The 15730-nt window shown below is 37.5% G+C and overlaps 1 protein-coding gene across 12 annotated transcripts in view; it reads right to left on the reverse strand.

Moving 5' to 3' along the window:
• The window catches only part of TRDN (triadin), a 224831-nt gene that overhangs the window by 48226 nt on the left and 160875 nt on the right, over positions 1 to 15730 (reverse strand). For 10 of the 12 annotated variants that reach the window (XM_084203676.1, XM_084203680.1, XM_084203683.1 and 7 more), the window contains 6 exons: positions 15250 to 15300; positions 14705 to 14749; positions 13156 to 13215; positions 9648 to 9698; positions 7794 to 7844; positions 7170 to 7220 (listed from right to left, as the gene is read on the reverse strand). In XM_084203676.1, the coding sequence (XP_084059802.1) occupies positions 7170 to 7220; positions 7794 to 7844; positions 9648 to 9698; positions 13156 to 13215; positions 14705 to 14749; positions 15250 to 15300 (309 nt within the window). Of the gene's footprint in view, positions 1 to 3430; positions 3645 to 7169; positions 7221 to 7793; positions 7845 to 9647; positions 9699 to 13155; positions 13216 to 14704; positions 14750 to 15249; positions 15301 to 15730 lie in introns of those variants that run through there. The other 2 variants (XM_084203677.1, XM_084203675.1) reach the window with 2 other exon arrangements.

Below are 15730 nucleotides of genomic sequence, written 5' to 3' on the forward strand. Positions count from 1 at the left end.
GCCTTTAAATTGGCTGGAGCATCTGTTATTTAGAATGATTCTCATTCAGTAGCAGGAAAAACCTTTCCTGCCCTTTTACTCCTCTGGTCCAGATTTTAATGAACCGTTTTGGAGAAATAACCTCTTATTCAATTATATTCATGCATTTTATCACTAATGGGCAAGAATTATGTTACAGTTGAACTCCCTCATAACCTGCCTATCCCTTTTGCCTTAATTTGTAAGACATAGCTGCTGACCTACTAAGAAAAAATTGTTTGCTAGATAACCCCCAAAAAGTTTACACTGTTTTTCTCTTTATCACCAGCAAAGCCTTAATGAGAATACAGAAGGATATTGTCTAGAAGGAAAGTGTGCAAAGTCGAAGTTGAATTATCAGTATTCACACCGTATGGATTTTTAACCCCATGTGCTGGATCTGGCTACAATAGGGTTAAATTTTGCAGTAGTCAGAAGGGAGCATAGCCAGGACCCAGAGGTAGTTCTATACCACCTCGTGTCATTTTCTGGGGATGGAGGTAGAGATGGATTCCAGGTTGGGTAGGTGGTGGACAGAGAGGTCAGTTGTAGTGTTTCCACAGGGAACATTCACATGTGAATCACTTGCTTTTCTTCTTGTACACTCTGCTATTAATATCATTGCTGTTACTGCTCATTGTCTTATTTCATGGCTGTTTCCAGCAAATTGTTCTTATTTCAACTCACAATCTGTACCTTTTGGGCCTCTAATTCTCCTCTCCAGCCTACCACAGTGGGGGAGTAAGGGGGAAGTGACTGAGCAGTGCGTGGTTTGGAGTGTTCCAGCGGGAACACTAAATTGAGGAATACCATTCCTAAATCACCGCAGTCCTCTCTCTGTAAAGTCACTTGGTAGAAGAGGCAAGAGTATGGTAATATTCCTAAACAAGTTCCATTGGAATGTGTGTGGAGCCTGGTCCAGTGCAATTGGGGCCGTAAATCCAGAGGGACTGTGACACACTGGAGAACTTGTGTGAGCCTCATGAAGTTCAAGGCCAAGCACAAGATCCTGCACCTGGACTGGGGCAATCCCAAGCACAAATACAGACTGGGCAGAGAATGGATTGAAAAGCCCAAAGGAGAACTATTTGGGGATGTTGGTGGACAAGATGTTCGACATGACCCAGAAATGTGCATTCACAGCCCAGAAATCTAACCATGTTCTGGGCTACATCAAAAGCAGTTGGGCTAGCAGGGTGAGGGAAGAGACTCTGTCTTGCTCTGGTGAGATCCCACCTGCAGCACTACATTCAGTTCTGGGGCCCACAGCTTGAGAAGGACATGAAGAATTCCAGTGAATCTAAAGGAGGCCATGAATATGATCAGAAGGCCCAAACACCTGTGCTGTATAGACAAACTGAGAGAGTTGGGTTTGTTTGGCCTGGAGAAGAGAATTTTTTGGGGACAGCAGCCTCTAATAGCTGAAGGAGTATAAAAGAAGATGGAGAAACACTTTTTACAAGAATATATAGTGACTGAACAAAGGGAAAAGGTTTCTAACTGAAAGGAAGTAGGTTTAGGTTAGATATTAGGAAGAATTTTTTTACTGTGAGGATGATGAGGCTCTGGAATAAGTTGCTCAGAGAAGTTGTGGATGACCCATCCCTGGAAGTGTTCAAAGTGAGGTTTGATAGGGCTTTAAGAAACTTGGTCTTGTTTGATGTGTCTCTGCCCATGCCAGACTGAGCAAAACTAGATGATCCCTCCTAATTTAAGCTATTCTATAAGTCTATGACAAAAATGTCAATAAAACAGAATAAGCCTGATTCTGTCAGCTCTTGAGAAGCAGATTATCCCAGTCAGAGAGAATCCCAGTCAGAATTCTTGTTTCTGATCTAAAATAATATGTGAAACAATAATATTTTGTGTCAAGAATTTTGATTTATTGCATACGCATGCAAAAATAAAAAGTGAGATTTATTTCTGGGCCCCTCACTTCAAGGAGCACACTGATATTCTGGAGTGTGTCCAGAGAAGGGCAATGAAGAGGTTGAAGGATCTGCAGCACAGATCTAATGAAGAGCAGGTGCGGGACCTGGGGGATTTTAGCCTGGAGAAAAGGAGGGTCAGGAGAGATCTTACTGCTCCCTGCAACTGCCTGGAAGGAGGCTCTGGGCAGGTGAGGATCGATCTCTTCTCCCAGGCAACCAGTGCCACAAGAGGACATAGCCTCAAACTGTACCAGGGGAGGTTCAGGTTGGGCATCAGGAGGAATTCTTCACAGGAAGGGTTACTAAGCACTGGATGGACTTCCCAGGATGTTTAAAAAACAACTGGAAATGGCACTTAGTGCCATGGTTTAGTTGGTAATGAAGTGTTCTGTCTAAGGTTGGACTCAATAATCTTGGATGCCTTTTCCGGTATAAATAAGCCTGTGAGTCTGTGATTTTGTGATTCAGAGGACTTTTCAGGATGCTATTACGGAGTTCTTGTTGTACCAGCATGTAGCAGCATGTAACAGTCCCTAACTCCAGGAAATACCTAAAGTATCTGTAGATATACTTTCATTTTCACACCTGTTTTTACTACCAAAGTGTATTTCTACATACCTATGCAGGTGAATATTATTCAGCTTGAATATTTTCCTTAGGGAAAAGTAATAAAAAAATCAAGTATCAAGCCATGAGGACAACTTCACACTTTGCAGTTTGACATAAAACATACTTTATCTTTATATACCCTACTTTTTGGAATTAAAATTTTAACTCCATTTCCTATTTTAGTGTTCATTCATATTATGTATGTTGCTTCTGTTCTTTTTGCCTTATTTTCTAGCACCTACTGAAGAATATTTACAGAGAAGTGCTGACTCAAAATGGAAATTTTATACTTGCTGTTATGACTCAGTCTTGGTTAAAAATGTGTCATTATGTTAGTTTGCCTTTTAAAGCTCTGGTATTTTCTTGAATTATTTCTTACTGACAGTGTGAAGCAATGATGTTCTGTAATGGATGGGTCATTTGAACAGGCTGATATTGAGATTTTTGTATACCAAATCTATCTACCTTACATTTTAGTTCTCTATTAGTTCTCTCCTGTTAGTTCTCCATTTTACATTGTAATTTTACATTGAACTTCTGTGAATTTGATTTTCACATTTCAGAGATGTACTTATCATAACAAAGGGGTTACACTGAGGCCACTTCTGTTATTGCAATTTACAGTGGATTTGACAGATTTCTGTAAAGTAGCAAGGGCTAATCCAAACACTGCTATTTCTCAAGGCATTTTTGGTTGGCTAGTTTAACCTGAGATGTCCTCTGAGGAAGCACCCCATGCACTGTCAGTTGGCTGAAAGAATAAAGCGCTCATAAAGGTGACCTGCTGCTCACACTTGGTTACAGGGCAATGGCCAAAAGATTTTTGGAATACTTTTCTCCAGAGAGGCTTTTCTGAAACTGTCTGCCTGATGTATGTGACATGTCACTTATCATTGTTAAGAAAGAGAGGGTTAGTGATGCGCAGCATCCCACACGAATGCTCAAAGCCACTTTTCGCATTGGGGTTACACTCTTCTGACAAAATGTCAATGTCTTGTCATGCATATTCAGTGTCACTGAGGTAGTTGTATTTGCTCTTGGAAATGTTGTACTTGCTTGAATCCCAGAAGGTAAGGAATAGCATATCTGTCACATGAAACAGAAAAGACAGAAACAACTTTTAAAAACCTGCAGCCACTGAGCTGAACTGCCTCCAAAGGAAGATTGTGTAGGATTTGCTGTGTCACGAACTTTGATGACTAGCAAATTACTGAATCCTATTGTTGCCATAAAAGTGGGGTCACTATGTATGAGTATGCAACCTGAGATCTTCCCACTCGAGCTCAACTTTCCTACTCAACTCTTCTGTTGCAGTCCTGCTTCAGGGCCTTGAAGGATCTATAGTCCTGCTCACTGGGCAGACCTAAGACACACAAGGCTCAGCAGGCAGTTGGCCCAATTGTGTGCCTGACAGAATCTAATCCAAGTATTTTAAGTTCTTATAGAGTCAGCTAGAGTCAAAGAGAAATGCTGTCTCAGTTGTGAGATATCATTTGTTCTCAGTGAGCTGTGCAAGGCATCAAGTACATCCATAGATGACACACAAGGCTGTATGCAATACAGTAGGAAAAACTGAAGTGGGTAGTGCTCATGTAACTTGGGAAGCTGGTAAAGGCTGTGTAAACCCAGGGCTATCAAACTCCACTAGAGTTTGATAGAGTCCATTGCTCATCCAAATGCCTTGCTGTAAGTATAAAACCAATCAACGCTATTTCAGACTTCACCCTCGCTTCTTAAAGAGAACAATCATAGGTGTTTCTAATGTGACCTTAAACTTCACTAGAGTTAAACTCAGCATACTTCACACTAAACATTCAAATCTTCATTCTTGTGCTTTGACAACCAGGAAACTATAAGACTGTAAGACAACACAGCAACATAGATTTTTATGTTTCTTACAGCGTTTTGATCTGTAGGTCAAAAAGTTAGGCCATGTAGAAAAAATCTGCATGAAATGAAAGTTCATTTCTGAAAATAGCTCGTACTTTCTACTGCTATACCATAAGAAAAATCTTGCGTATGTTTTATCAGCTACTACAGGAAGACGACTTTTACTATAAAGAAAAGAGAGATAGTAGAGTTCATCACTTCTGGGTAGTTACTTTCCTTTTCAAATATACTGAGCATAAACTGCTTCATATGCAGCCAGTGGAATTCTACAGAGTTTAATTAAACATGTCCTTTCTTGAAATAATTCAGTTTTGGAATTTGACAGTACAGGAGCTTTTGTTCACCAGTTGTTTCACTGTCTGATCAAACTGAGTAAACAAAGTAGTTTTTAAATACTTATTCTTTGTATAGTTGGGTGGGTGTTTGATACTTCACTGAAGCTAATTCATTAGCATTGCAATTAAAACACTTTTACAGACACGTATTTCTTCTTTGCAATTCTTGATCTTTTGAAGTAAATAGGATTTTATTTTCATTGTCACTTAAATAAATCAATCTTCCAACGAGAAATATTTATGAGAATAATTAGAGAATAAACTCAATGGAAAGGTCAAGAGTCAAATACTTAAGGGTCTAATTAATGTTTAACTGTTCATTAACCTAGCTATGTTTCATAGACATATTTGCAAGAACCTAACAGGAAGATCATAGGCCTTGCTTGCCTCAAGATTAAAATAATAAACCAAGTTCTATTAAACCAATAATCAGTATAGGAAAATCTGTCCACACTTAGAATCATAGAATTAAAATTGTAAAAGACCTTTAAGATCAAGTCCAAGTGTCAGTCTACACTACCACCATTGTTTGCCGCTAAACTGTGTCCTCAAATGCCATATCCATAAATACTTTCAGGAAAGATGACTCTACCACTTCTCTGTATGGCCTCTTTCAACACTTGCCAACTCTGTCTGTGAATGTTATTGCTCCCTGTTGGCTAAAGCAAACTAAATGGAATGGCACAATAATGTGTCCCTATTTTGTAATGCCCTGGACCTTGAACTGAAAAATCAGGTTCATTGACTTTTACTACTGCAAGGAGTTTCAGACTATTTAAGCCCATTTTCATATAAATATAAAATGGTTTGGGTTGGAAGGAACCTTAAAGATAACCCAGTTACAACCCATCTCCCATGGCAGCAGGGACATCTTTGACTAGGCCACATAAATCAGAGAACCATCTGACCTGGCCTTGAACACCTCCAGGGGTGGATCCACAACTTCTCCAGGCAACCTATTCGCCAACCTTGCAGTAAAAATTTCTCCCCACCTCTAATCTAAACCTACTTTCTTTCAGTTTGAAGCCATTCCCCCTGTCCTGTCATTACATGTTCTTGTAAATAATCTCATTCCATATTCTTTGAAGACTCCTGTCAGGTACTGTAAGGCCACAATTAGGTCACACCAAAGCCTTTTCTGCTCCAGGCTGAAGAAACCCAATTTGCTCAGCTTTTCCTCATAGGGGAGGTGCTCTATCCCTCTAACTATCTTGGTGGCCTCCTCTGGATTTTTTCCAATAGGTCCCTGTTCTTCTTTCTGTGCTGGGGACCCAAGAGATGGATGCAGCACTGCAGGTGGGGTCTCACCAGAGCAGAGCAGAGGAAAAGAATTACCTCCTGTAACCTGCTGGCCATACTGCTTTTGATGCAGCCCAGGATACAACTGGCTCTCTTGCCTGCAAGAGCATATTGATAGCTCATGTCCAGCCTCTCATTCACCAGCCCCACCAAGTCCTTCTCGACAGGGCTACTCTCAATAGCACTTTTTTCTGGTAGCACTTAAGCCTTTACTTTGATTCAGAACGATACAACTATGCAAAGTAATAGCTGATGTCTGCTATTCTGCTGCACTCTAGGTGAAACACCTGCACTTAAAAACTTGCAAATGTTGTCTCTCATAACTTTGTCAGAGAAAATATTGTCTCGATACTTCTAGTATTCCTTAGGGAAACTCTAAAAATAAGAAGCAGTATTATTCAATTATATGAAACAGTTTTCAAAACTGACTGGAAGATTTTAAGATAGAGTACTACATTCCTATGACTCAAATGACTGTTATTAGCTAACAAGTTATTACATACTTTTATCCATGCTATCCATTATTTACACATTTAACTTGAGCAACAGTTTTATAATGAAAAAGGGGATTTAATCCATATGCAAATAGGATAAAAGTAAATTAAGTTTTGTTTGAATTTCTTTGATATGAATAAATAAACCTGAACATAGTTTGTTAATTATAATTACAGTGTCTAAATGTACTATGATATACTATAAATTGTAATTGATTTTTATTTGATGGCTAGAGCTGATATTTCAATGTAAGAAGAGAGAGAAAAGTGCAATCAAATAATATGTAGAAGAAGTAAAATGCAATCTGAAATGATTAATTTAAATAGAAAGAATGAGACAAAAATCAAGAAAAGAGAAAATAATTCCTTTTGACTTTAGAGTCTATAAAATACGACAGATAAAACTTTGCACAGCCTCATATGCACCTGTCACTTGTTCAATCAGGTAAAAAGAATGTTCAGCAGCAAAGGATGCCATTCAAGGATATTCAGGAATAACTAACCAAAGAAACTGGCATCAAATTTGTGACACAGGACAATGGATTTATTTTCTCAACTGAAACTTAAGGTTCAGTTTGACTTGGGATTTTTACCTTTTTCCTTAGGATTAGTTGAAGCCTTAATTTCTTTTCGTTTTGAAGAGTCTGAAAAAGAAATCAAACACAAAAATGAAAGAAGAAAATTAGGAACATAAATATATACTGTGATCATTGGTACTGTAACAAATGTGCATAACACCACATCAGCCAAATGCTTAAAAGAGATGTGTTAAGAATTACAATTTCCATTGAATTCAATAAAAGGCACAAACTAAAGTTGAAAGCAAACCAAAAATAATTCCCACTAAATTTGCTGGCCAAGTTTCTGAGGGTCAAACCATACACTCATTCCTGTGCAGCCTATCATTTTAGCCTGCCATGTGCATTCAGCAGCAGCTCTGCTATAATTCACTCAGAACAGACTAGCACTCCCACTGCAATACTGGCTGTGCAGGTCAGACAGCAGTTAAAGAACACCACAATAAGAAGTGTTATGGCTTTATTATTTCTGAATCATGTCAGACACTGCTCCTTTCAATATATCAGATCTTTTAAATGAGAAGAATCTAGGTTGGGTCCCTTTTTGCCCACAGCTTGTAATTCAAAATATATCAAAACTGCACTGAGGCACCAGCAGAAGACTTGTTATTTGCCAGCCACATAATTATAAGACATTACCTTTTTCCTTTAAGGTTGTTGGAGGCTTCACTTCTTTTCTTTTTCCGGGCTCTAGAATGAAACATTTAACATTTATCACAAGTCAGGTTAGGGAAATAAGATGACACTTGAATAGAAAGCAAGTCAAACAATTTGATATGTGACGAGCAAAAGAGATGTGATAATTAAATAGATTTAACAGCATGGAAATAAAGAAAAAGGACAAAAAAACAAGGTCATCCATTCATCTTTCTAGCCTTGGATATGCAAAATAATAAGCCTTCAAAATGTCATTAGTTTTTCTGAATTTTAAGGAAACTGTGGGGCCCTCTCCCAAGCAGGCAATGAAGAATTACTTAAAAAGAAGAAAGAAATTCTTCAGAGCAGTTGGCATCAATGATTTTTCTTTTGTTGAACCCAAATAAAAATTAATCCACATTGATACAATTGAAATATTAGGAATACTTCTCTTGAAAGCCAGAGGCTGCTGACAAAGGTAAGTGGGAGTTTTTTTATTCAGGAGTGACAAAAGGACCAGCTACTCATTTGGGACTCCAATACTCTTTTAATATTGAAGAGGCCATATGGGTATTGCCTGTGAACAGAATTTCACTTCCTGTGTATATATAGCCTTTTAAAGTGGCAGGCACACTGGCTATAAAAGAAGAGCAGTGCTCATCCTTCAAATGTACATTCATATATTTTATGTCAAAATGAATAGTCCAGGGACTTAATTGTATCTTTAATTTTTTTTTCTTCAGTATATGACAAAGTATTAAAGGAGATGAGAAAAAAACCCCAAACCTGATATTCTAGTTCTCCCTTTCTAGTAACTGACAAGGCAGAACTCAAGGACAAAAAACCCAAACCAACCAATCAAACAAATCCCCCAAAAGTCCCCCAAAAATTCAGGAGTTAGGTAAGCACAAATAAATGAAAACTATGATCTTCTTTTGGTGCCCAGGTGAGACACAGGGACTGACAGCAGTGGCATAGAGGAGAATTCTCAGCTACAAGGGACATCCTGGCTTCATTTCCTACAGTTTTTACAAGGAATAATGCATTCCTTGAAGAAGTGTGTCATTTTGTTCTATATCTATTCAGCAACCCTAATCTGGACTGCATCCAACATCTCCAGCTTCCAAAAAAAAGGGATTTTGTAACAATCTGTACTGCAGGTGTGCTGTTCCAGCTCAGGAACCAGGCACAATACTGACAACCTTTGCTGTTTCATTTAACTTTTTCAGCTGTTTCAGTATTCTCCAGAAAGAGTGTTCCATACACATCATGTTGCAACAAGTTGGGTTTGCTCCAAAGAGATGACATCAAGCAACCCATGACCCCTGTGTGAACAGTTAGCAGTGGTCTTGCCACTGGAAGGAATAGACACAGAGATGTATGTGCCCACGTTGCCGACAAGTTAAGAAAAAATTTTGTCATATCAGTCACCCTCAAACACCTGGATGTGTGAGTGGCCTCAGCCAGTTCCATTCTCAGACACCCACATTCCTGAGCTGTAGCCACATGGACCAGATTTAGTCTAGTTCCCTTCAGTAATGTTACCACTAAGGGATTTAGAGAACTCATTTTTGACAGACTTACATCCAAAAGTGGTATAAAACCAGATTTTAGTATTTCCGCCAAGACGTAAATTCAAATATTCACATTTAAAAGAAGCCCAGATGATTTCTAGGGATCCTACTGGGATCTGTACAGCACAAATATTATTAAAAACAATATCATGGCTAAAATAATCTAAACAGGAACCAGGATGGGTTTGGATTTCCACACTTTGAAATACCTACTCAAGAGCTCTTTCTAGACTGAATAACTGTTCTGATATTCAGGCCTGAATTTCTTAACTTCTTCACTTACCTTTTTCTCTTATGCTTTCTGGATTCTTGGGATTTTTTACTTTCAGGGAATCTGTAGGAAGACAATTATGTTTCTGAGACTTTGGAGTACCCTTCTACATTTAAAAGAAAAGTCAAGTAGTATTTTAAAACCAAGACCAAAATTGTGAACATAAATAGATGCAAGCTTGACCTCTCTTTATATCCTCTCTAGAGACTGTCCCATATTTTTAAGGTGCAATAACATTAGTAGCAAAAGCAAGAATAGAAATTGCTTTTGGTGACTGTTTGTAGAGACCACATAGAAAAGAGAAACTTGAAAGACGAGGAAAATGAAAGCAATGACACAGGATTAGGAATTCTTTGGGTCTTATCCAAAACTTCATGAAGACAGTTTCTGTTTTCTCTGTCTGAAGAATATATCTTTACCTCAGTCCTTCAGGGAATATGCATTTAGGGTCAGCAAGCACAGGAAAGCCACACACTATGTTGTGTAAACAACTAATGTTTAAATTTTTTTTTCAGGTTGCTTGACATCCTAAGTGTATTTATCAGGGAAATTAGGAGAAAATAGTTTTTTCCAAAGTGAAGAAATAATTTGATATGCTATTGAATGTATGCTGTTTGAGTGAGAGAATATCACAGCCTGCAGAATGCTAAATAGACCCAGCTGCATTCCATCTGACAGGATATAGCACCTAAGCATATAGGAAAAAACCATGCCATTTATTCCAAATGAAAGTAAACTAAATCTTCAGCAAACTAGAAAAAGCTAAAAGAAATAACTTTAAAAAATAATTTTAACTCTAAACATCCTCCTGGCTGCCATGGTACCAGGAAGTGATCTCACTTATCCATCTGGATTTAAGTGTGAGTTGTAACAGAAAAAAAAAACACTTCCAGGCTGGCTGAAGCTGGCGGAGAAACTACAATGGGCAGGGATAGGTTATGAAATTAGGACCCTGATCTTCATAGCAGCAGGTGGATTCTTCTTCTGGGGACTGAGAGAAAACTTCCAGTGTGAAGCCTGAAACCCTTTGCAGTAGCCTCTATATTGAATATATGAAAAGACTTGAGGCAACAGCTGCCCCACTTGACTACTTTACTCTGGGCACACTGGTTATTTCTGTGAGCAGCAGCCACCCTTGCAGCCACAGCCACAAATCTTTGGCCTTGTGGGTTTTGTGCCACATGCCCATACTGGCTTTTTGCCATCCATGTAGCAGATCCCCCTACAATCCCCCAGATTTCCTATAATATGTAGCTCCTAAAGAAGGTTCAGCACTTTTGAGTCTTACAACTTTTAGACGCAACTCTCAGTGCAGGACACGTTACATGGTGCACCAAGTTCCCCACCCTCTGAGCCAAGGATACTGAGACCATCGGTTCTGCTTTTCTTCCAGGGAGCATTTTTTTCATTTTCAGAAGTTTAATCAGCTACTCACTGATAACTTTTCAGAAGTTTTGAAACTTCTGCTATCAACTGACCACTTTATTGCTGATCCCAGAAGGGGAAAAACATAAAGTTGGCTTAAAGCCAGCTTTCACCATAATGCTTTCCTCCCGCATTCTACTCCAGGGGTGAAGCTGGGTCAGGTTAGGAAGATGGTATAGAATGATGAAGCAGCAGCAGTGTGTGATATCCTCAGGATATAGTTCTCATGCAAATGACAATGACAGATAAATAAATAGAAATAGGCAAAAATATGAACTGCTACTGTTCACAATATAACTCAATTTTTAAGGGGGAAAAAAATGTTACAAGTTAAGAAAAAAAATGCCACAGGCAAGATATTATTTCATGTTACATTTGCTTTAAAGGAAGTGTAAGTATTGCATAGCAAGTACAAATCAGCTCATTCATTTCTTTAATGACAGTATACTGTAACAAGAAAGAAATATGCACTACTGACTTATTTTCCCTATCAAACTGTGCATAAAAATAGATAGGTTTATTATCCACACATAGCTGACATAAGAAAATATTCAAAGACATCCCAAAACATATCAAAAACAAAGAAGAAGAAAAAAAGAGCATTTGTTTGGAAAATAAATCATGAAACACAGGGTGAGAAGGAATTTATGCTATATATACAGGATAGATGCTGTCCATAACTCAGAACAATGCAAATATCTTAGAAGAATTCAATTAAGAGTTATATATGAAATATTATAAACTTTTAGTGCCACTGTTACATCCTCTGGATGAATGAACTTCTACTCTAGTTAGCTGGGTAAGATACCTCCCCAAAAACCACGTGGCAAATTATACCTTAGAGTTTCATTGGCCTCAAGTTATTTGAATATGCTTATGTCAACAGAAAATCAGTTTTTATATTTGTGAGTACAGATAACTTCTTTGCTCTTCTTTACTGCAGGGAAGAGCTGAAAAGCTAGTTATAAATTCAGACAGAGTCTTGAGATGTCCTGTATCACTAAGAAGTGGAAAATGTATTATTCCAGCCTTCTCTTTAACTACTCTCAATAAAATTAGGCTCCAAGACCAAAGACATTTTATTCACCTCATAAAATAGATAAAGTAACTTTGTAGGGTTATGATCTATAGAGTATCCCAGCAACAACTCCAAATTCAGGGATTTAATTTTCCTCTTTCTGCCTTAAATAAAACCACTATGCTTCAGTTTATGAATTATAGCCCGCTTTGGGATAAGGTTTTTGGTCTGGACATCATCCTTGTTCATTCAAACTTAGCCCATCCTTCAAAGGGAATGAGGTGTGATGATTGCTCTTTTATTGCATAAGGTGCCAGACACACATTAATCACCATGAGTATTTAACACTTCACCTAGAAGTGTTCCTTTATTTAGTTTACATGAATAGTAACAAACTCCCAAGATACATAAATAGGAAGTATATGAAGTCTTAAAAATTCTTACTTTCCTGTATCTTTTGATACATTTGTATTTTCCAGAAATATCCACTTTAGGAAAAAAATTGCAAAACACCAAGAAGCAAAGGGTAAAAAGAAGTCCCTGGTGACCTGGTCAATAACATTTACAGAGGCCCACTCATGAGGCTTGAAGAGGTGATAGAGAGGGGAAGGAAGGGCATGCAAATAGGCTTTGATTAATTTATGAACCACAGTTTGGGCAGATACGATGACTGAAATTGGGGAAAACTAATGTGAAATATATGTTTATGCAGTAGAGTGACCCATAATCTGATAAGGAAATACACAACTAAGAAAGGCACCAAGGTTTCTAGAAGTTTCTCCCCACAGCTTTATAAGTTGTCCCTATAGTCTTTGATGCTGACATATTTTCAGTCGAGCTCTACAGGTCACTAATCATCATCTTTGTTTTTAGGCACAGGCACAGAATTTTGCCAGTTTGATGCCTATTATGGGAAACAGTGGTGGCTGCATCAGCAAGAGCTCTCAGGATCTGAAGGACAGGCTCAGCTGGGCTGGGTATCAGTGCTACTGCAGGGGGTCAGGAGCCTGTGATGTCTTTACAGATAAATTCAGCAGCAAGTTTTCAGCTGTATTGACATTTAAAAGAAATTCCTACCTGCTCTTTTCTGAAGGCTGGGCGGAGAAAGTCTAGCCTCCTTTGTCACATTAGAAGGACCTGCAAATATTGATTACTAATAACTTAGTAATTGAAGTTGTTGATAAGTTAAATGTGAGCATGGGAGACAAAAAGCAGTGCTGTGGTCACTTTCAACAAAGGACACATTATGGAAATTTTTCAGCACTGACAAACCACAATCCATTTGTTCTAAAGAAACTCTTATCAAAGAGAAAAAAGTTTTGGGTCATCTCTCTCTTTTTCTCCTCTCCCTGCCTCCCTGTAATCCTTTGAAAGGAGCAGCAGGCTGAATATAAATGCTCCATGCAGGAATAGAGAGGGTAGAGTTGTCACTCAAGTGCTTCTTTTAATTTTCCAGCACAACACCATCAGGCAGACACAGATTATAGGCAGTCTTTGGAGAGGCCCACAGGACCCCATAGAGTTTGGATATACAGTTCTGGTCCAGATAACTAAGCTTGTGTAAATGGGGCAAGTGTACATTAGGAGTAGAACACACACAGATTAACAATATATGCACCAATAGAATTTGCAGATTGCCATAATTTAATTTAAATTTTTGAACAAAGAAGTGAGTGAATGAACATAGCTTCTAGGATTTTGAAAATGTGTCTAGCAATAAATTATTCCTCCTTTGCTGTATATGTTTTTGTCATCTTTCAATACTGCTTGAATTGATCTCCTTCAGTTCTTTCTTTGAAATTACATGGAATGACTGTAACTTGAAATCATTATAGACTAAAGTCTATATATTGCAGACCACATCTATCTATCTATAGGTAGAGACTGATGATAGTTATAGAATATTACTTAGAATAATTATTAACTCGACTATCTATAGGGCAGATCTTTTTCTGCTGAAGATGTCAAATAAGACTTATCCATAAGTAACTTCTTCCAAATAAAGTTATTTCTAGAAAGGAGGGAAGAAATAAGATGTGTAAAAAAGCACCCAATAAAACAATTGACAAAAGGAAACTTAACTGAGTTAACCATACACTCTGATCAAATTGCCAAAAAAAAAAAAAGATAAGGAATACAAGAAAGATTCAGACCAGCTCTCATGTTCCAGATAGTTGACTGGATGAAGCTCTGGGGTTTTACCTATAACTTTTACAGAGTACAGAAAGCATGTTTCCCACTCATGTGCTCATAAACCTTACTTTCTTCCTAAATTGTTCACATATTTGTGAAATTATTCAGTTCAGAATTTCTTAACTCGCCCCTATTAATAACTTGGCAAAGTACTTGCCTTATTTGCAAGGTACTTAACTATTACACAGAGTGGTTTACAATATTGATTTAATTAATTTTGAGAACTCTGAATTTTAATTCTCTCAATATATTATATTTATATTCCCTCCCACCTTTTTAATGTTGTAGTTCCCGTAGAATATTTTAACAAATTAAATTATGATTGGTTAAGATTTATAGTGAGAAAGACTAATAATGATTGTTTAAAAAATTAGCATCTTCATTCTACTTTGTGTGGTTTTAGCAAGTCCTACATTTTACTATGTATTCATACCTTTTAAAGATGTAGGATTCTTCCCTTCCTTTTCTTTAGCATGTTCTGTAAAAAATAATTTATTAATCTTCAAGCTAGAGTGTTAAAATGGTTAACATCTAATGCTGCTAGGACAATGATTGATTGAATAATTGCTGGTTTCTAAGTGAGACAAGATACCAATTCAATGTGCAGCAAAAAATTAATTTTCATCAGTTTTAGCATACTCACAAAGTGAAACCACAAATTTTCTTAAATTTGAAGAAAGAAAAAAGATCACTCAAAATTTATTTCACTTTGCAGCTCATAATAACTGTTAACAAGTGTTCCTAAATTCTGAGTTTAGCCTTCTAAATTTTCATACTAGTGTAACCAGTGCTCTCTTTGCACTTCTAATTCAGGTAATGCCAATTAAGTTTTATCATAAATTTATTGAAATAGTATTATGGTTATAAATTCCTAACTAAATCATACTTTAAAAACCAAAACAGCAATGCATTCCAAGCTTCTTTTTTTTTGGATGCATATATATCTTAGTTATATACAAATTCGTCTTGCCATGTTACCTTTATCTTTTGTGGCAGCTGGTGATTTCAATTCTTTACCTTTTCCAGGATCTGTAAAATAATTAGTTACACCAATAAAGTGACAGTCAGAAACCACAACTGAGTGCAGCAATGAGATTTAACCAGAGGAGAGAATGAAGCATATAGATCGTGCAGGAGACATGGAAGACATGGTTAAAATTGAGTTATTGGAAGATTTGTACAAAATTCACCAGGTATCATTCAGAAGGTCCAGTCCACAAAATGTGTTTTGTTGATTAACTATCGTAGATTTAATTACAAAATTTGAAAACTTCAGTTTAGTATGAGATAAGGACAGATTTTCTGTGCTCTTAACCAGAAAGGTCAAAACTGATGCTGTCAAATTTAACTCATTGGAGCTGACTGTGGCTGACTTCCCTCATCTGGGATTGCCCATTCTTGCTGAGCAAGGCCAAGGGTCTTCTTATTGGATCTATTCTCTTCTAAAGGCCAGATGCTG

The sequence above is a fragment of the Fringilla coelebs genome (assembly GCF_963513975.1).
Source record: "Fringilla coelebs genome assembly, chromosome: 3".
NCBI classification, from domain to species: Eukaryota; Metazoa; Chordata; class Aves; order Passeriformes; family Fringillidae; genus Fringilla; species Fringilla coelebs.